This window comes from Felis catus, chromosome C1 (assembly GCF_018350175.1).
Source record: "Felis catus isolate Fca126 chromosome C1, F.catus_Fca126_mat1.0, whole genome shotgun sequence".
In the NCBI taxonomy this organism is placed as follows: domain Eukaryota; kingdom Metazoa; phylum Chordata; class Mammalia; order Carnivora; family Felidae; genus Felis; species Felis catus.
Genome location: NC_058375.1, coordinates 196,637,813 through 196,658,523, shown reverse-complemented (window position 1 = coordinate 196,658,523; position 20,711 = coordinate 196,637,813). Strand labels below are relative to the sequence as shown.

At 33.6% G+C, this 20,711-nt stretch overlaps 1 protein-coding gene across 6 annotated transcripts in view; it reads left to right on the top strand.

The window, feature by feature from the left end:
• Positions 1–20,711, top strand: part of ERBB4 (erb-b2 receptor tyrosine kinase 4) — a 1,138,707-nt gene that overhangs the window by 602,934 nt on the left and 515,062 nt on the right. For all 6 annotated transcript variants that reach the window (XM_019838613.3, XM_003991109.6, XM_019838614.3 and 3 more), the window contains exon 3: positions 2,492–2,678. In XM_019838613.3, the coding sequence (XP_019694172.1) occupies positions 2,492–2,678 (187 nt within the window). The remainder of the gene's footprint in view (positions 1–2,491; positions 2,679–20,711) is intronic.

The following is a 20,711-nucleotide window of genomic DNA, read 5'->3' as shown; positions in this document are numbered from 1 at the left end:
AAGGCATTGAGGAAATTAACCAAGAAGATAACAAAAGGGAGAGAAACTCAGGCCTTTAAGATTATAGTGAGCACCTTGAAGTAGGACCACACTTGGCATGTTATAAGAACATGGAGACCAGCAAAACTGGAATGGTGTGAGCAAGGTAGAGAGTTAAAAAAAAAAAAAGAAGTTATGAAAAGAAATGATGACCAGATCACATAGTGCTGCACTGTGCATCAGAACTATAATGATAGCCATAAAGGTATAATTTTAAATTTTTGTGTAGCCATAATAAAAACATAAAAAGGAAGGTTAAAATGAACTTTAATAATGCATTTTATATAACTCAATTTATCTAAAATGTTATCATTTCAACCTGTAATCTTTGAAACCAAGAGTACATTTTATACTTACCACACTTCTCAATTAATACCAGCTACACTGCAATTGTTTGATAACCAGATATGTCTAGTTGTTGCTACACTGTGAAGAAAAGATAGATTTTGACTCATCATTGAAAGAGTTTTGTCTGTTACTTTGAGTGACTTGGAAGATGGTTCAGGATTTTAAGAATTGAAGTATCATGATTTGATTTGTGTTTAAAAAATGATCAGGTCAGGGGTGCCTGGGTGGCTCAGTTGGTTAGGCGACCAACTTCAGCTCAGGTCATGATCTCACAGTTTATGAGTTCGAGCCCCGTGTCAGGCTCTGTGCTGACAGCTCAGAGCTTGGAGCCTACTTCAGATTCTGTGTCTCCCCTATCTTTACCCTTCCCCAGCTCAGGCTCTGTGTCTCTCTGTCTCTCAATAATAAATAAACGTTAAAAAAATGATCAGGTCCAGCCTTAATTGAGAATGCATGATAAGGGATAAAAAATAGAGACCTATTGCAGTAATCTTGATAAGGAACAATCATGGCTCAGATGAAAACAGTGGCTGACATAAGAAGTGGTTGAACCTCTGATCATTTTAACGGTACAACAAATAGGATAGATTGCATTTGGTGTGTGAGAGGGGAGTCAAGAATGATCCCAAGACTTTGGCCTAAATAATAGGAAGGATGGATTGACTGAAATGAGAAAGACTGCTGGAGGATGGGGACAAGGAAGAGGGGTGTTCAGATTTGGATAGGTGTATCTAGGAAGTCTATGAGGCATTCAGGTGAAGATGTGGGGTATGCAGTTAGATTTGAGTCTGGAGTTTAGCAGACAGGTTAGAGGCAAAAGTTTGGAGATCATCCAACTTGAAAGTAGATAAAGTCACCAAGGGAATGAGAGAGGATAGATAAGATAAGAGGTCTAAACTGACATGAAATTGATATTAAAATAACATCAAACAGGAGCACCTAGGTGGCTCAGTTGGTCAAGCATCCAGCTCTTGGTTTCATCTCGGGTCATGATCTCATGGTTCATGAGTTCGAACTCCACGTTGGGCTATGTCATGACAGCTCAGAGCCTGTTTGGGATTCTCTCTCTCTCCCTCTGCCTCTCCCTTGATTGCTCTCTCTCTCTCAAAAGAAATAAAGTTATTTTTTAAAATAACATCTTCAAACATTTTACCACTTTTGTATATTTATTTTTTTAAATCTTATTGCATATGTTCATAACTGTCATGATCTTGTTTATTTTACTGAAAAACTGTAACTTTAGATGAAGCCTGAGGGCTGTTTTTTGTGACTTTTTTTGCTTTAAAAAGGTGTTACAATCCTTCCAGTCATTAGCTTATATTATATTAAACAATAGACAGTAAAAATAAAAATTGTAGTTGTAATTAAATTAGAGATCATTATCAGTCTTTAAAACGTATTTTTCATATATGGGTTTCCCAGAGATGTATATGTTAACTTTAATAACTATAGCATTAAGCTACAAACTAATGCAGCTTTGTTTTATTTGTGATAAGCTCATTCATTTGCTTTTTTTTTTTTTTTTTTTATAAAAAGTTAGGTTGATGGCTAGGCATTCTTACCGAACCTTAGTCTTTCAAAGAATGAGATATTTATTCCTTAAATTATATTCAAATTCTAGGTAGGAAGAATGTTTCATCAAAAATATCCATTATTTTTGGGGCGCCTGGGTGGCGCAGTCGGTTAAGCGTCCGACTTCAGCCAGGTCACGATCTCGCGGTCCGTGGGTTCGAGCCCTGCGTCAGGCTATGGGCTGATGGCTCAGAGCCTGGAGCCTGTTTCCGATTCTGTGTCTCCCTCTCTCTCTGACCCTCCCCCGTTCATGCTCTGTCTCTCTCTGTCCCAAAAATAAATGTTGAAAAAAAATTAAAAAAAAAATATCCATTATTTTACTGTAAACACACTTCGGACTTTTCTAACCCTCTGCTATCTGTGATCTTATATTATCCAAGTAATTATTTACGATATAATGTGAAAATTAGTGTATTAAATTAAAAGCTAAAAAGTAGAATTGAATAACTTATTTTAATCTAAATGACAACATAAACATACTGACAAATAATCTCTAATTTTTTAACAAAAGGAATTGTTTGTGTCTTTTCAGTCTATTCGAGAAGTTACAGGCTACGTGTTAGTGGCACTTAATCAGTTTCGCTACCTGCCTCTGGAGAATTTACGCATTATCCGTGGAACAAAACTTTATGAGGATCGATATGCCTTGGCAGTATTTTTAAACTACAGAAAAGATGGGAACTTTGGACTTCAAGAACTTGGGCTAAAGAACTTGACAGGTAAGGAAAATATACAAAATTTCAAATATGCTTTCATTATCAATATAATGCAATAGGCATGCACATATGTGTGTATGGTTACTGTAGTATGTGTTGTATTCAGGAACACTATAAAGGACTTAAATATCTACTACTTACTCATTTTATGGGAAATAATGCCTTGTGATGCCCTTGCTTTTATTTACAGGTATTGTAAGTGCAGTCTGAAGGATACCATAATACTGTATCTCAGCTGAACAGAAGTACATACTAAGGAAATGCTCAGTGACTGAAAACTAAGATAGGAAGCAGGTTTAAGAATGCTATGTTTGGTGGTCTCAGGTGAACAGTGGACCATATCATCAAATCTCTGTAATAAATAACACCATAACCCTCACTCTCGTTGGAGCTCAGTAAATATACAGCCTTTATATCTACCTCCACTCATCTAGTTTTTTTGCACAATCCCTTATTTTTGGAAAACATAGCTAATTTATTAATTTAATTTTGACTTATCTTATTCAGTAACTCACTAAATGCCATTAGAAATTGTTTCTTAGAATGCTTCAATTTCATCAGTGATTTACCCCCAGCCCAAGACGGGAAAAAGGTAATTGTTAACAGCCTAAAATTACCATCCTGCTCCAAAAAACAAACAAAACAAAACAGAAAAAACACTCTGTAGGAATTTATTTTGTAACCTGGTCCTCACAATCCTGCAGATATCTTTTCAGTCCATGTCATTCATAGTTCACAAAGGCTATGGTAGGAGGTTTGGAACAAGGTTTCTAATCATGAATTTTGCTATTCGTGCCTATAAACAAGTAGTGCTAATTAGTAACTATCATTTCATAGTGGGATAAAGGAGTTTAAACTATGAATTTAACCTAAACTAATATCATATATATTTTCATCAAAATATGTAATGATTTTATGTGTTTTTGAGGCCACTCAGTGGTAATGTTTCTTGATATTAAGATATTTAAATTAAAATTGCCTTCAAATACTAAATAAAAATAAGATTGATATTTTCAGGTTACTAAAATTATTTGTTTTGTTCATTGACAGTGGTTATAAATATATAATTTTAAGTTAGAAATAGCTTCATAGTTGGCCAAACATGTGAACTAAATTTGGATATTTTGGATGAAGAAAGGAAGACTGATTATATAACTTATTTTGATCATGATTGCTATAGAATTGATGACATAATGGTAAATGCAAATTATTCAGAATTTATAGAATCCTTCATTAACATTTTACTTTTTTATTCTTTCCTTTCAAATATAGTTTTTTTACTGAAGAACAGAGTTTTTGGCTAAATTGCTACTTGCATGGAAATAATGATAGGAAGAATTTTAGAAATGCAATGGATAGAGAAAAAATGAATGATTAAAGTAGGAATCTAAAAATAATCTGGTTAAAACTTTCATAGGAAGAATTATAGTTTATTAAATGATTTTTCCTCTATTTACATTAAAGAAAAAAATGAAAATATTTTAAACATTTTATAATACATGAATTATGTTATTCTATAATATGTTCTATTTGAACAATCTTTGCATACAGAAAATCAGTCTTTAAAGAGCTTTCTCCTTGGGATGCCTGGTTAGCTCAGTTGGTTAAGTGCCCGACTCTTGGTTTCAGCTCAAGTCATGATCTCACAGTTTCTGAGTTCAAGCCCAGAGTTCTGGGACTCTGTGCTGACAGTACAGAGCCGGCTTGGGATTCTCTCTCTCCCTCCCTCTCTGCCCCGCCCCTGTTCATGCTCACTCAGTCTCTCAAAATAAATAAACTTAAAAAGAAATAAGGAGCTCTCCTACTTATTATTAATTTAACATTAGTACTACTAAAATATGTTTTAAGTTATTCAATCAAAATTATGCCACACTTAAACATACTTTATTTATTAAGTGAGCTCACACTGTGATTGCTTATGATTATGACAGTTAGTTTATGTCATACCAAAACACAACACTGTTATTTCAAGAACATTATTCCCTATTCTGCCAGAAAGTCTTATAATACTTTTGGTGCGTGCATTAGTAGAAATGAGTAAATAATAAGTGGCTAAGAGAATGAGTTGATTGTTTAGGAAAAAAAAATAATGTATTTGTTCAAGAGTTATTATTCATTTCTTTTTGAATATGAAGAAAAGTTCAATATAATAAACAATGGAAAATTTAGACAATTTGGAAATTTTCCAGGCATATTATATATTTATTAGGTGGCTGAGAATTACATTCGAACACCAGTCTAGAGTCACTGATCTTACTCTATGTAATTGGGTCAATAGTGTAACTCCAATTTTGAAAATCAGAAGTCACTCAGTAAGCATGATTCTGTTTGTGTAAGAATATATGAGGAAAGATTGAAGACACCTAACTGTTCATATAAACAGGAATTGGGGAAGAAATGTGCTCTTTAGCAGTATCTTAAAGAGCTAAGTGTTCTAGGTAACTAGCAAACATTGCAGTTGACTTCAGATAAGATTGTTTTGTGTTTTGGAAAGGTATTTGTTTTATCTTATTTGTTTATATGCTATACAAAGCAAGCTGATAAAAATTAAAAACAATTTAAGTGTTATATTAAGTGTAGGGCTAGAGGGCTGGCCTTAATTTTAGGCTTATCTTGTAATATGAAGGTAAATAGAGAACATGCTGAGTAGTCAGATATCTCATTATTTAATTACCCTACTGAATTAAAATTTTATCCCAGTCTTTTTTGTTTGTTTGTTTAAACTGTTTATTTTTGAGAAGGAAAACAGTAGGTGAGCGGGGGAGGGGCAAAGAGAGGAGACACAGAATCCAAAGTAGGCTTCAGGTTCTGAGCTGTCAGCACAGAGCCTGATGCAGGGGTCAAACTCATGATCCTTGAAATCATGGTTTGAGCTGAAGTTGGATGCTTAACTGACTGAGCCACCCATGTGCCTCTAAAATTTTAACTCAGTTCTTAAAGCACCAACTGCTCCTCAGCATCACCTGGGTACAATTACATATGCAAATTTTTGGGCCTTACCTGAGACCTAATGCATCAGAAAGTCTTGTGATGGAGCCCATCAATATGTGTTTTAAGGATCTTTTCAATGATTCTAATAACCACAAAAGTTTGAGAAACACTGTTCTAATTAAATGTATGTTACCAAGAGATGGTAGTATAATAATGTCTAGTTAACCTCTTTACATTTACTTTCTAAATAATTTTCATTTACTTATCATCCCCTAGAGAATGGGACAGAGAACAGATAAGTTTGTGCTTTAATGATGGAAAATACTCCTTTGGTTGTGGTGAGAATGGAAAGAACATAGTAGGAACCTGGATGGAAACATGGGTATGAAAGAGCTCAGAGAGAGGAAGATGCTGGGAATAAATTTTCTTCTGTATTGCCATTTGTCAACTTTGCATAATGGTAAACTATTACAGGGACAATAATAATCATGGTGAATTTTCTTTTTAAGCAAAATTTTATTTTTAAGCACTTTCAACAAGATAAATAACAAATACTAGTTGTGGGAATAGGAAGTATGCAATGTGACAAAGAATTTTGAAGTTAAAATTTCAAAGCTTTTGTATATGTATATATGTATATATACGTATGTATGTATATATGTATGTATGTATATATACATGTATGTACATATACACATATATGCATGTATATATGTATGTATATATACATGTATGTATATATACATATATGTATACATATATACACGTGTGTGTGTGTGTGTGTGTATAATTTTTGTTTCTCCTGAAATCTTTTTGCAGTGTTGCCCTTGGAATAATACACCTTTATTATTTATTACAATTGTCTCCTTCAAACTATCTTTGTGTAAAATGGATATTCAGTTAACATGAGGACTGTCATATATAAGGGTTAATGGTTGGATGCCACTTAACACACACATAAATTAACTTTGACCTTACACATTGTTATTAATTAGCTTGATGTTCGCCAAAAGCTATTCTTTGGACTATAAACAACACTATAGATCTTACTTAGATACTTTCATTTTGGTTGTACCCAAAGACAAGAAACACACTTAAACATATTTTCTGGATAAAGAAGAAAATTTGTTTGACTGCTACTGCTCACATTTCCCTGATCCGTTATCAGTTAGGTCCAGGAGAGTGGAGAAGAGTCAGATTCTCTAAGCTCAGGATATGCCACACAATCTAAAAGGGAATGACGAACTGTCTTGGCAGTCTCTAGGTGCCCTATTATGCTGGGTCATCATTTCTGATCAGGAGCGAGACCATATTTCTGTCAATGTGTCCTTCAGGCATGTGATCATCTTGAGGCCATTGGGAACGACAGTACTGAATCAGAGGAGCACAAAACTGGAGAGATTTCATTATTTCCTTTGTTAAGGTCACTTGCATATATATGGCTGTGTGGATTTTATTAATCATTCCCACAATGATGTTCTGCTGATTTTTTTTATCATATCCTTCTTAACCAAATATTCTTATTCTGAATTCAAACTATCTAATATATTCAAACATAAAATATATTTACAACTTTAATTCTATGAGCTTCTACTTATTTAGTTACCTGTCTGGCCAGAATTTAAAGATTATTTTATTATATGGGGCATAAAAATGCTATTATATTCTCCTTTCTAGAATTTTATAAAATTACTTCATCTGGATAATATTATACAATTTTTTATCTCTATGTGCTATTGTAGATATGAAGGAGTTTTTGAGAAATAGCTATGTTCATATCTATACTACTGTTCATATTCTATTTATGCAATGATAACCCGGGTACAAATTTAATACATAAAAAAGTGCATTTTTCTCATCAAATTTCACCTTGAATATTTGAATTCTCATTTTATGAATTATGATAATATCTATTTTGAGTAGATGAAACTTGAGGGGATATCAACATACAATTTATGTTTCCCAAATATTAGCCAAGTACTCTATATATTTTCAGACCAACACATTTATGTATTAGTACCTTTACTATTTTATTGCTATTCTAATTGTTTGGTTACGTGTGTACTGCATCATCTTGATTAGATTATTATTTGATATGTCAACAAACATCTTAAACAAAAAGTAAAATGCTTAAGTTTTTTTTTTGTTTTTTTTTTTTTTGTTTTTTTTTTTAGGGAGCCCACAATAATAATGGAAAGACATATTAAGTTTACTGAGTTCTGGTAGAGTGAAAACAAAATGAAATGCTTAGTTCAGGAGATACATCTGATGTAACAACATTTACGTCTCTTAAACCCTTTCAGCATTATTCAGTGGTGGTCAAATAAATAACCTGACTTTGAAATGGACAGGCCGTCTGCAATTGGCTCCATGTATCTCAAATGGGAGTGCAATTTAAAAAAGACCTGTTCAAATGTTAGATCAGAACTTACAAACTGAGTGTCTCTCTGAGGCCTAGATTCTTCATCTTTAAAATTGAGAAGAAAATTCTACCTCACAATGTTTTTATAGACATTAAAGAATTAAAACTGAGAGCTTGTCAAACACAGTACCTTTCACATAGAGGAGGCTTAGAAAACCTTCGTTTTCTTTCTCTGCATTGTTTTGTTTTTAGCTTTTCTTTGTGTCAACACACTGACAAAACAAATGTACCAGTTTCTGCATATTCAGATAGGTTTCTCTTGCTTCAATGGGGCTTTGAAAAGCAAACTGTTTAGACAAAAAGATGCTCCAAATTTCAATGTCTCTTCAGATACCACTTTGAAGCTACTTTATGTATAAGATCTATTTTTCTGGCAGGGGAGAAGCCTGAGGCTTTTCTTTGTCTACTCTCAGTATGATCCCTGTCTTCGGTACTTCATAGCACTTCTCTCCTGTCTTTCAGTGCTCACGCCAAGCACCTGTTACCCCAGCTCTTCATTTCAAATCTCCATCATCACGTTTCACCCTTCATTGGCCCTGACATTTGCCTTGACCTAGACAAGAGACATATCCATTCTGAGTTCGTTTTCTGACATTAGAGTTGCTAAGCATTCTTCAACTGTTCTGTGAAAGGTCTTAGTAATGTTTGAATGAGTTCAACCAGCCTAGTTCAGGGGTTATTGTTAAATACAGTGTTTGACAAAGGTACTGCTAATATTTACATAAGAAGAACTACTCAGCATATAGTGAATATCTGAAGACAAAAACAATTCCAAGAGTACTACTGGCCTAAAGGTAAATTACTTGGAAAATAATTTGATCAAAACTAACCTATAGTGAAAATCTTGGGAGACAGATGGTATCAGTGAGGAGTGGCACATTCTTATGAAGGCATCAATTTTTAGATCAGGTCTGCAATTTCTAAAAATGATACTCTAATCTTTCATACTTTTAAAGAAGACTGCTTGCCTGTCATGTCAGACAATGTGCATTAACTGGAAGAAGGGAAACTATAATGATATATTTCAGTGTATAGGCAAAACAGAAACATATTTGAAAGTAAATGTTTTAAATATGAGACAAGTTAGAGGGGCCATTCCAGCAAATTTCTAGGACCCATTCTTGGCTTCAGATAACTGATGAGTGAATTTGTGGAACTGAATGAAAGTAAAACGCGAATTCTTCTCCTGTGGTACCACTCACCAGAGAGAATATTCGTACTAGAGAAATAGGCATGAGATGGTGGGATTTCCAGGGAATGGAACCATTCCTTCTCCTCTAACTCACATGTTTTCAGTCATGAGTATCAAGATAATCTGCTCAGGTCATAAGCAACCTCGTCGATTAATGTCCCGTTCAGGGAGCCTGAAGTGGTCCTATTCTCTGACTTACATTCTTTTTAATCCCTATAGCATTTGTAGGAAAAATATTGGAAGAAACCTAACATTATGGGAGTCTTTCAGGAAAATTCTCTCCTTGAGACTTTAAACCTCAGTCATCATTCTTTGTTGTCCCTAAGATACATGAAAAACTGAAAATTTCCTTTCCTAAGAGAGAAAGCATACATATTCTAGGGAAACAAACAAACAAACATATGAAGTCGAAAAACTCCTTTATTAAAGTTCATTAGTTGGGAAAATGTGCTTGTTTGCTTATAACATTTATAATATAGAGGAGAATCTTTGCTCCTCAGGGTCCCAAATGCAATAAGGGAAATTGGCTAGTGATCACTATATGTCCATGATTTCACTCCAAGGAAAGCAGTAAAGACATTAGAATATTTGCCTCCTTACCCTCATCCCAGGACATTATCTTTGTTGGTACTGCAGACACTCATCTGTGAAGAATTGGTAAATTATTGTCTATCTATCATCTGTCTATAGTGATAGATAGACATGGGTATATAAAATATAATATGGAGAAATTGATTCACACACAGCTTCTTCATGCTGATCTGGGAAGTATCTTCATTGTAATTTTACATCTGAGAAACTAGACCTAAAGTCTTGTGGCTAATAAAGGCTCCTTGTTCTAGACTTTAGATTTATTTTCCATCTCCTTACATTGTGTCATTCCTAAGAAATGTTTAGGATAGTTTCTCCAGGTTAGACTATACTCAGTGAAATATTAAATTGGCCCAAAGCATACATAATTCAAAATTTAAACAGGAGGCCTTAAGATTGTATTTTAGAAAGAACTTTCTGACTTTACTTGTATAATATTGGAATACATCATGAATGTATGTGTGAAAAATGGTGGTAAGTTGACAATAAAACAAACAAACACACAAAATGACACTATTGTATATACTGGATTTGATTTACAAATATCAGATCTATTAACTAATTTTATAGCTACTGCCATTCAACTATGAATTTTTATTTTTTATTTTTTTTAAGTTTTATTATTTTTGAGAGAGAGACAGAGCGTGAGTGGAAGAGGGGCAGAGAGAGGGAGACACAGAATCTGAAGCAGGCTCCAGTCTCTGAGCTGTCAGCACAGAGCCCAACATGGGGCTTGAACCCATGAACCACGAGATCATGACCTGAGCCCAAGTCAGATGCTTAACTGACTGAGCCACCCAGGTGCCTCGATTTTTATTTTTTAAAAGTTTTTTAATTAAAAAGATTTTTTGTTTACTTATTTTAAGAGAGAGAGAGAGAGAGAGAGCGAGCAAAATCAGGGGAGGGGCAGAGAGAGAGGGAGAGAGAGAATCCCAAGCAGGACCTGCACTGATGTGTGGAGCCTGACACATGGCTCAAACTCACAAACTGCAATATCATGACCTGAGCTGAAACCAAGAGTCGGGCACTCAACTGACTGAGTCACCCAGGCACCCTCAACTATGGCTTTTTAAAAATCAAGGTTATTATATATTTAGTCATAACTCACATTTATTAATAGACTCAATTTTACTGGTAAAAAGTTAAGGATTCTTTTGGAAAATTACGTCAATTCAAGTATTTGTTAGCTTTGTTTTTCTCCACTTGTAAATTCAAGACATTGTGCTGAGATAGGAGTTATTCTAAATTATCTCTACATACCTGTCTTCTCTCAGTAAATATTATATTTCTGACAAATATTTACCTACCAACTGCAATGTGAAAACATTGGGGGAGCATTTTCCCCAATTCTTATATTATTTATAGGCAAGCATTTCCATGGGGTCAAGAGCCTCCATTTTAATCTGTCTTACCTTGAAAAACATCACTTGTCCTATAGAACTCTCTGTGATGATGGAAACAATCAATATGTCTGCACAACTGAGTAGCCAGTAGCCACGTATGTCTGGCTACTAAGAACTTGAATGTGGCTAGTACAATGGAAGAAATGAATTTCTCCTTTTATTTACTTTTAATTCATTTTAATTTAAATAGCCACATGTGGCTAGTGGTGATGATATTAAACAGTGTAGCACTAAAGGGACAGCGTCTTTTACTGAACCCAGTGCAGTAGGAAAGGATATTTACAAGCAGAATCGTGGAGAATCAAAGCATAGGCTCTGAATTGAGACCCCTTCCCTTCAAATCCTCTTATTCAGCTTTCTAAACCTCAGTTTCCGCATCTTTAAATGAGTATAATGAGAGCCCTCTGTTTGTAAGATGGTTGTGAAAGTTAAATTATAAATTATAAAAATAGCATTAAGTGCAGTTCCTGCAATAAGTGATATTTATTATTATTTGAGAAGTATGCTTTTGGTAAGATTAATAGACATGGCCTATTTTTACAATCATTGAAAGCATGTTAGGCTTATATAATCAAATTGTGAGATACAAAATGTGTCATTTATGATTTGGGACCTGACCAGATTTTATATTTGAGTAAGCTGGGTTCTGGATAGCATGAGCTGTTTCTTAATGTGCGTTAAGCTCTAGTTATTATAAAAGATTTTCTGTTTGTCAGAAATGTGACTTTCAAAACATGAGATTTTTACTCTCATCTTCAGTTTCCACAGTTTAATTATCTAGTTATAAGTAGGTCCCAATGTCAATTTCTTAAATGACTTTATTGAAAGAAATAAGAATTAGGAGATTAAAATAATTTTTTAGCAGAGAAACTATATTGAAAATTCTGTTGAGGATCTTTTTGGCATAAACAATGCCCATATATTTAGGAGTCTCTATTCCATATTGAAAGTTTATATTCATAACATAGTATTTATTTAATAACAAATAAGTCACAAAAATTCTTCTATAAAATATTTTATCAAATAGAGGTCTGCCATATTTCATCAAATCTAAGTCACCATCAATTATAAGAAATATTTATTGGTCATTGTTTGCAGGCCACACTAACAAGAGAAAAAGTGAAAGCTCAACTTAAATGTAAAAGATTTTATGATGAATCAGGATTTAGAGATATTAAATATGAAAAATGCATTGTAGAATTGATAATATACAGGAGCTCCTGGGTGGCTCAGTTGGTTAAGCATCTGACTCTTGGTTTTGGCTCAGGTCATGATCTTATGGTTCATGGGATTGAGCCCTGGGTCAGGCTTCACGCTGACAGCATGGAGCCTGCTTGGGATTCTGTCTCTCCCCTTCACTCTGTGCCTTCTTCTCTCAAAATAAATAAACATTAAAAAAATAGAATTGATAATATACAATAATATGTAAAGAGATAGAGGTATAACAAACCTCTTCATTTCCTGCAATTATAGCAACATAGCTGCTCTTCTGATGGTAAAACTGTTTACTGTGAAAGTATATCAAACAAGTTATAATAGAAATGGCCAACATTTCATAAATGATGAATGGAATTTTCCATTTATCTGTATCTATCCGGGAATAGATAAATATAAATTTCCATGGCTCAACACCTTTTGATCTAATAAATGTTACTAACCTGGAAATTTGAATTATGTTTTTTTTCTGTTGCTTTTGTGAGTTACTTGATTTATTGACTCCATTGGCAAAAAAGATGAGAATATAGTTCAACGGCAAAAAATAAAATGCTTATTCTAGGAATTTTCCTTAAACTTTGTTCTCTTAGTAATACACATCAACTGGAACTTAGGATGGTTATAGGATATCAGAAGTTAAAGAGGGTTTTCACTTGTAGCTTTTTTACTAGTCTACCTGGAAGTACAATACAATGCTATTCTCATTATAGCTCTCATAATATTTTTTCTCCCCTTACCCTTATATTTGTTACCCATTTTGGGAAATATATTTTCTATTTTTAACTATAATTTTCTTATAGGCAAAGTCAAATTGTTTTGGTTATTGAATCATAACAACCATGACAATTTTGAGGAATATTTACAGAGGAAAGTGAAGAGAAATGGTGGACCATAACATTTTCCTTTCTTCTAAGACCATTCAAATTACTCAATTTCATTTGCTCTGAGATGCAAAATAGAGGTTTGGTTTTGTGTATCAGTAATGTTGTACAAAGCTGATATCAGAAAAAGCATTTTTGACTTTCAATCTACTATGAAATAAAGGGATTTCAAATTTTAACTATATTTTTAATGGCATTTAATGGGCATATTCTGGCAACTGTTGACAGAGAATATATTTTAGTTTTAATGTTCCCTAATTCTGTAAACACTCTACTTTAATATTTGGAGGGGTTATTTTATATTGTATATATTATATATCTGGTGCTGTCCCATGAAAAATCCTATTATAAATTCCAGCTTTTAACTACATGTATTATCAGAATTCTTTTAGTCTGTGTGCCTTTTGTTTTGAAGACTTTACCTGTCCCTTTTAGCATAATAAATCTAGAACACAAACTAAAAAAAAATACATATGGCTTAGTAGAGCCCAAGATATATGTGCTATTAATAATAATAATATCCATAATTAATATGAATTTATTATGTAGAAGACAATTATTTACAAATTACCAATTAATAGGTCATTGTGGTTATTTCCATTTTGAAAATAGAGAACTGCAGTTTTAAAATAATGGGTAATATGCCACAGAGTACACAGTGATTTATGGAGTTCAGAGTTGAAACCAGGTAGTAGAATTCCAAATTTTCCTTGTATCACCATGTTATAGAGATTATGAAAAGGTGGAAGATCACATGAAGCTGAACTTTTTCATCTTCTGCTATGTGTTAATTAGCTGAGAATCTAAAAATGACTCATATGATCCAGGTATCACTTCTTCAATGTAGTCTTACCTTTTTTTTTCTTAATGAGGCTTTATTTAGTATAGATACTTTACCTAAAAAATTAAATGATTATAGAAGAGATTCATGTTGCATAAGTAGGTTGAATTATTATAATATTGAAAAATATCTTGTTAGGCTATTTGTGTTTACTCCTATAGATATGAGAAACTAAAATGAGAGAGTGTAGTAGCAGAATTAAATTAAATGCCCTAATTGGGAATTGACTTCATGACCTTTCCTTTATTAATACTAGAATTAAAAATAGCAGAAAAATAACTGTATTTGGGGTATGCTTTACTTTGTTTTGATTTAGCTCTAGAAGTTGTGTGTTGTGTCAAGATAAGCGTTTTTGTCCTTGTCTTAGTCTAGTGATCTTTCTATCATATTATTCCAAAAGTATGACTTTATTCAAGGTACTAGAGGGAGATAGCAATTTAAAAGATTTAAATATATATATGTATATATATACATATATATATACATATATGTATATATACATATATATGTATATATATACACATATATACATATACGTATATGTATATATATACATATACATATATGTATATATATACATATACGTATATGTGTATATATATACACATATACGTATATGTGTATATATATATACACATATACGTATATGTGTATATATATACACATATACGTATATGTGTATATATATATACATATACATATATATATATGGCAATCTCTATGTGCTTACATATGCATTTGCGTTTATTAACGGGAAGAAAATGAAACAATAAATTTTGGAGTTCATGTGTAACTCAATTGTAATCCAAATTCACCAATTATCTACAAAAAGCTATGAAATGTGACATGAACTTTATAGTGTTGTTTAAAGAAAATGGTTTAGTACATTTTGAAAGGAAAATATGGAAAAGATAATGAAGCAGGACTTGGCATATCTATAGATATATCTTTTATAGCATAGGTAGAAAAATGAAATGAAGCAGGGAAGCAGCCTATGTTATTGCTGTCACGTTTCACATAGTGAATGTGTGGCTGAATTTCACACCTATGCATTACATTGTCATTTCATGTAGTTAGAAATTACATGTCATAATGATAAATCTTTGCAATTAAAATTGTATCATGCTTCAAATTCAGGCCTGTGGTGCTCAGGGAAAAGAGGTGAATCAAGAATTAGTGTCTTGGTTCAAGTGCCTCTTAAAATTAAGAAAATCTAAATATCATCTTTGTAAAATAAATACATCAGAGGTCACAATATAGGTTATCAACTCCTTTGTGATTTCATTGAAGATCACCTGCATAATTTAAGTAGTTATTCAATTGTTTTATGTATTTAATATGTATGACTATGCACAGTGGCTTCTTACATTAGAATTGGTTGATTATTAAATGTAAAGTATTGAAAAATACTTGAAACTTAATAGTATTTGTTGAGCCAACTCATGTCAGTTTTGATGTCTGATTTAAATTTAATCAGGGAAAGACTTAATGTAAATTTTCAGTTCATTTACATTTAAATCCATAAAAATATGGCTAAGAGATTTTCGATACCAGAGAAGACATAAAACATTTTCGTTCTGAATCACAAAATCCTAGATTTTTAAAGAAGAAATAAACAATAATATGTAATCCTCAAATTAATAGAAAGAAAAGTTCCAAAACTATAGTGTGTTTCTAAATTTCACATGTATAGATAAATACAAAATGGCAGGCTCCAAAATGGTTTTCTTTCTGAAAAATATATCTAATTATAATTGCAAATGACTACTTAAGCCACCTAGTTTGTCCTGTAGAAAAGTCCTTTGGAAAAAAAAATGCATTAAAATCAGTGAGATACAAAGGGCAAACAGTTGAAAATCCATACATGTCTATAATGTTTGTGTAAGTTAAGAGCCAACTCTGTTGCATTTATAGTTCTCTGATTAGCATTTCACCGATGAGAAAATGTAAGACAATCACAGAGAATTAAGTGCCTTTTCTTGTATCCAAGACATACTCTACATTTCAGCATAAAGTCAGAAATAGTTTTGGGGAGGGCAAAGTAACAAAAATCGAGCTCAGAAATAAAATGATTGAAAGATACTTGATTCAGAGGTATAACTTTTGCTTAAGAATGTGGATTTATTATCACAATTCAAATCTAGTCTGTGTGTTCTAGATGAGAAGGTATGTCCTAGAATATGAAAACATTTTGAACATACTTTCTTCTTGTCCCAACAGCATGAAAAAGTAGAAAGAATCTGAGCTTTGAAACCTGATACCTTTAAAATTTCATACTAGCACTACATATGATAAGGGAAATGTCAAAACATCTAAGTGTTGTCCATCAGTTTCCTCATCTGAAAATGAGAATTGAATGGGAAAAAAATGCATGCAAAGCAACCTACAATAGAGATGATCAAAAAAGAGATGTTAGTACCCTTCCCATTTCCCCCTATAGTATTTAAAAGTATGAAGTTTTGGGGTGCCTGGGTGGCTCCGTCAGTTAAACGCGTCTGACTTTGGCTCAGGTCATGATCTCACAGTTCATGAGTTTGAGCTCCACATGGGTCTCTGTGCTGACAGCCCAGAGCCTGGATCCTGCTTCAGATCCGTGACTTCCTCTCTCTCTGCCCCTCCCCCACTCGCACTCTGTCTCTGTCTCTCTCAAAAATAAATAAAATGTTAAAAAATTTTTAAAAAAGTATTAAGATTTTTAGTTTATCTTTGCCACATCTATATAAGCTGTGTTCTTTATCACTTCGTTGTTGACAGATGAATTTGATTTTATTTAGTAAAGCCTAATCTCACTAGCAACCAAAAGATTCATATTCTCATCCCACTTTACCTTACTTAAATCACCTAAGACCTCTTGCAGTGAGTTATCAATTTTGAAATGAAGTAAGATTTTCTTCTTCTTCTTCTTCTTCTTCTTCTTCTTCTTCTTCTTCTTCTCCTTCTCCTTCTCCTTCTCCTTCTCCTTCTCCTTCTCCTTCTTCTTTTCTTTTATCAGTTATAATACTGACCTGCTGCCTATCTTCCTGGAAAATTCTAAGGGAAAGTGTGAGTCACTTTTTCTAAGTGGTCCACTTCCGTTTTTCGCACAAATGAAGACATGATATTAACCCTTCCAAATCAGTAGAGAATGATACTGCAGTTTTAATTTCTGGACACTTGGGAACTGAGGCTCAAGCGTTTAATTAAAAATGCAACTCCATGTGGTTATGTAGGGATCTCTGTTAGGGTTTAATTGTTCACTGTATATTCATTTCCTAGCACAGGGATAACAACATGCTATAGCAATGATATCCACATACATTTACATTTAGCTATGTGTCATTAAAGGTAGACCTATTATTGGTTTAATAAATTGTTTTGCTTCCTTGCTAAGACAGTGAAACCTCAGGAAAACAAAACAAAACACCTTTGGATGACTTTTAGGGAGGAAAAAAAAAAACAAAACATTAGCTGAGCAACAAAACCAATTTAGTTGGTTTTAAATACAGAGTTTAAGCCAAGGTGTCCCAGTGGTGCCAAGCAAATCCTATTCGTTTTTGTTCATTTCTTAATTTCTTAGTTCCTCTCGAAGTATTCAAATGTCCCTGCTGGGGAGAGCTACCAATTCAGCTAAGAATGTGTTTCCCCAGAAATTACTTTTATACTGTATCTAAAACTCATTAATCATTGCTTCCTTTTAAATCCCCATTACACAAGAAAGCCTGGGATTTGAATGCCTAGATATTTCATACTTAGTTCTAAATAAGCAGAAACAATACAAAGTATATTTTTCACTTCTCACATGCTGAATTTGCAGTAAGGATATTTTGATGACTTATTTTAAATAGCTAAGATCTATTTTTTTTAATTTTTTTTCAACGTTTTTTATTTATTTTTGGGACAGAGAGAGACAGAGCATGAACGGGGGAGGGGCAGAGAGAGAGGGAGACACAGAATCGGAAACAGGCTCCAGGCTCCGAGCCATCAGCCCAGAGCCCGACGCGGGGCTTGAACTCACGGACCGCGAGATCGTGACCTGGCTGAAGTCGGACGCTTAACCGACTGCGCCACCCAGGCGCCCCAAAATAGCTAAGATCTATTTAAAGGGTATTGTCTGGGGGCTTTTAAAAATAATTAAAACACCTACTTATTGTTTGCTTGAGAACTTGAACTTCTAACGAAAGGGCAGGTTAGTGCTAATAGTGTTTTTGGTAGCTCAATTGCTCTAGCATGGCTGGGTCTCTCTGTCAGTTTGTGAAAAAGAAGTCAACCATGTGCTGTGAAAACAGAAGAGATGTGAGACACCTGCAGAGAATCAGCTTGGTTTCCAGACTCAGTAGCCACATGAAGCTTGGGGTTGCGTTCTAAAATTAGAATCCTTACTTCAAAGATAAAGGCTTAGGGAAGGCATCTTGGTGGTATTTTACATATGTTTGTAGACTTATTTCATATGTTTGTATGTATTATTTTACGCCATAAATAAGATAGAGTAATCGACAGCTTAGAACCCTGATTGCATAGAACTGCTGTACAACTTTCAACATAGGTTTTATTTCTACATGCAAGACCAAGGCTTTTTAACATAAAGCAAATAATGACCATGGCTCTCTTTTTTGATTGGAGTGAAAGCATATTTAATAACTATTTCTGTATTTTTGCTTCTAATCAATTCTGCAACTGAAAAGTTGTAGTATGTAAAACATTACTCTTTGTGTTAGATTACTGAATCAGTTTTCTGTAAAATGATTGCAATAATAAATCCATACAGGTGAACAGGTCCTATCCATTTCAAAGTTTTAAAAAGAAAAATAAACACTGACACATGCCCAGAACAAAGCAAAAGACAAATTAAAAGACCAAAGAGAGACATAGAAAAATAGGTTCATAAATAAATAATAGAAAAAGAGGCTATGTGTGTATGTGTGTGTATATAGATAATATCTCTCTCCATATAAATATATAGATATGTGAATTTGTTTATATACATATATGCACACATACACAGATACATACATATATTAATGTGTGTGTATATATATAGTTTCTAACTATGATGAATAACTGTACACATTGTGTATCAGTGGCACATATCCAAGGCACAAGATAATCAAAGAGCTATAACCCTGCTTTTCTAATCATGATCTGAAATAATATTTGGCTTCTAAGAATTCATCTTCATATAAAATTAATTTTATAGAAAACAGTATGCAATTCAATACATGGAATGGCAAATGAGTAATCCATATGTGTTTATATCTATCAACATGGCACTGAAACCTTTTGTGTGTTGGGAAATGTGCCCACAGGCTGAAATGAATGTACAAAGGCATCACATGGGGAGAACATGCTGGAGGGGTTTTATTTGATGTTTTCAAAGTGCTCTAGGGTCTGTCTTGCAAGAGCCCTTTCGGTTTTCTTTCTTTTTTAATTTTTTAAATTTTTTTTCTTTTTTTTATGTTTTTAAAACACATGGCTTTCTTTTGAAACATCCTGGCAAGAGAAAGAGTAAAAGAGTATATTACAAATGAACTATGCGGTCGTATTCTCCCCCTCTCTCTCCTATCTCTTTCTCTCACAAACACACACAACTCTTTCGCTCTCTGAGACTCCTCTTTTGCTTTCTCTCTTCCTCTCTCACCAAAGATAAATACCCAACTTCTGTTTGTGTATCTACAGAGATAGCTGCCACAGTCTATGGTCAGGATTTGTGAAATCACATACCCAGAATTTGAGATCACAAACTGTTAACTAAGGACGGAGTAAAGTCAGATAGCACTGAAGTGAATGCCTATTATATTCACCTAAGCTTTCTTTTTTACTTATTGGTTTATGTACTTATTTATTTAAAACCATTAGAAGATTTAGGGGCGCCTGGGTGGCCCAGCTGGTTGAGTGTCCTACTTCAGCTCACGTCATGATCTCGCAGTCGGTGAGTTCGAGCCCGCATCAGGCTCTTGTGCTGACAGCTCAGAGCCTGGAGCCTGCTTTAGATTCTGTATCTCCCTCTCTCTCTGCTCCTCCCCCGGCACTCTGTCTCTCTCTCAAAAATAAGTAAACGTTAAAAAAATTTAAAAAATATAAGATTTATACTTATCTTCTAACAAAGGGGAACAATGAAAAACACTCTGTCCCTTGCACACTTCATCTAAATCATCAAAGGTTGAAACCAGGCTTCAGATCATCCTAGAACATCCTAAAACATTGTTTTGAGAGCTATAGATTAGGAGGTCATGTTCTGCTAAATGTCTTTTTCAACACACCATATAAAGCTAAGATTTATTTTTAAAATGACAAAATTCAACATTTCTAGAAGTGATTTGTGTAATTACTTTGCAAGACAAAAATAGGTTTGTTATCATACTAATATCATTTTCTTGTCATAAGTCCTTTATTTTAAAGCTGGATGACCATGGAAAGCTTAATGTATCATTATTCATAATACTGAGCTTGCAAAGGATAAATGCATCTTGAAAGTTGATGGTAAGAGAGGTGCTCTCTTTCCTCCCAGGAAGAAAGCATGCTGCTAAACCTCTGTTTGCACACAAAAGATTTTTTCCGAAGAGTTTGTTGCTCTGTGGCTTCTG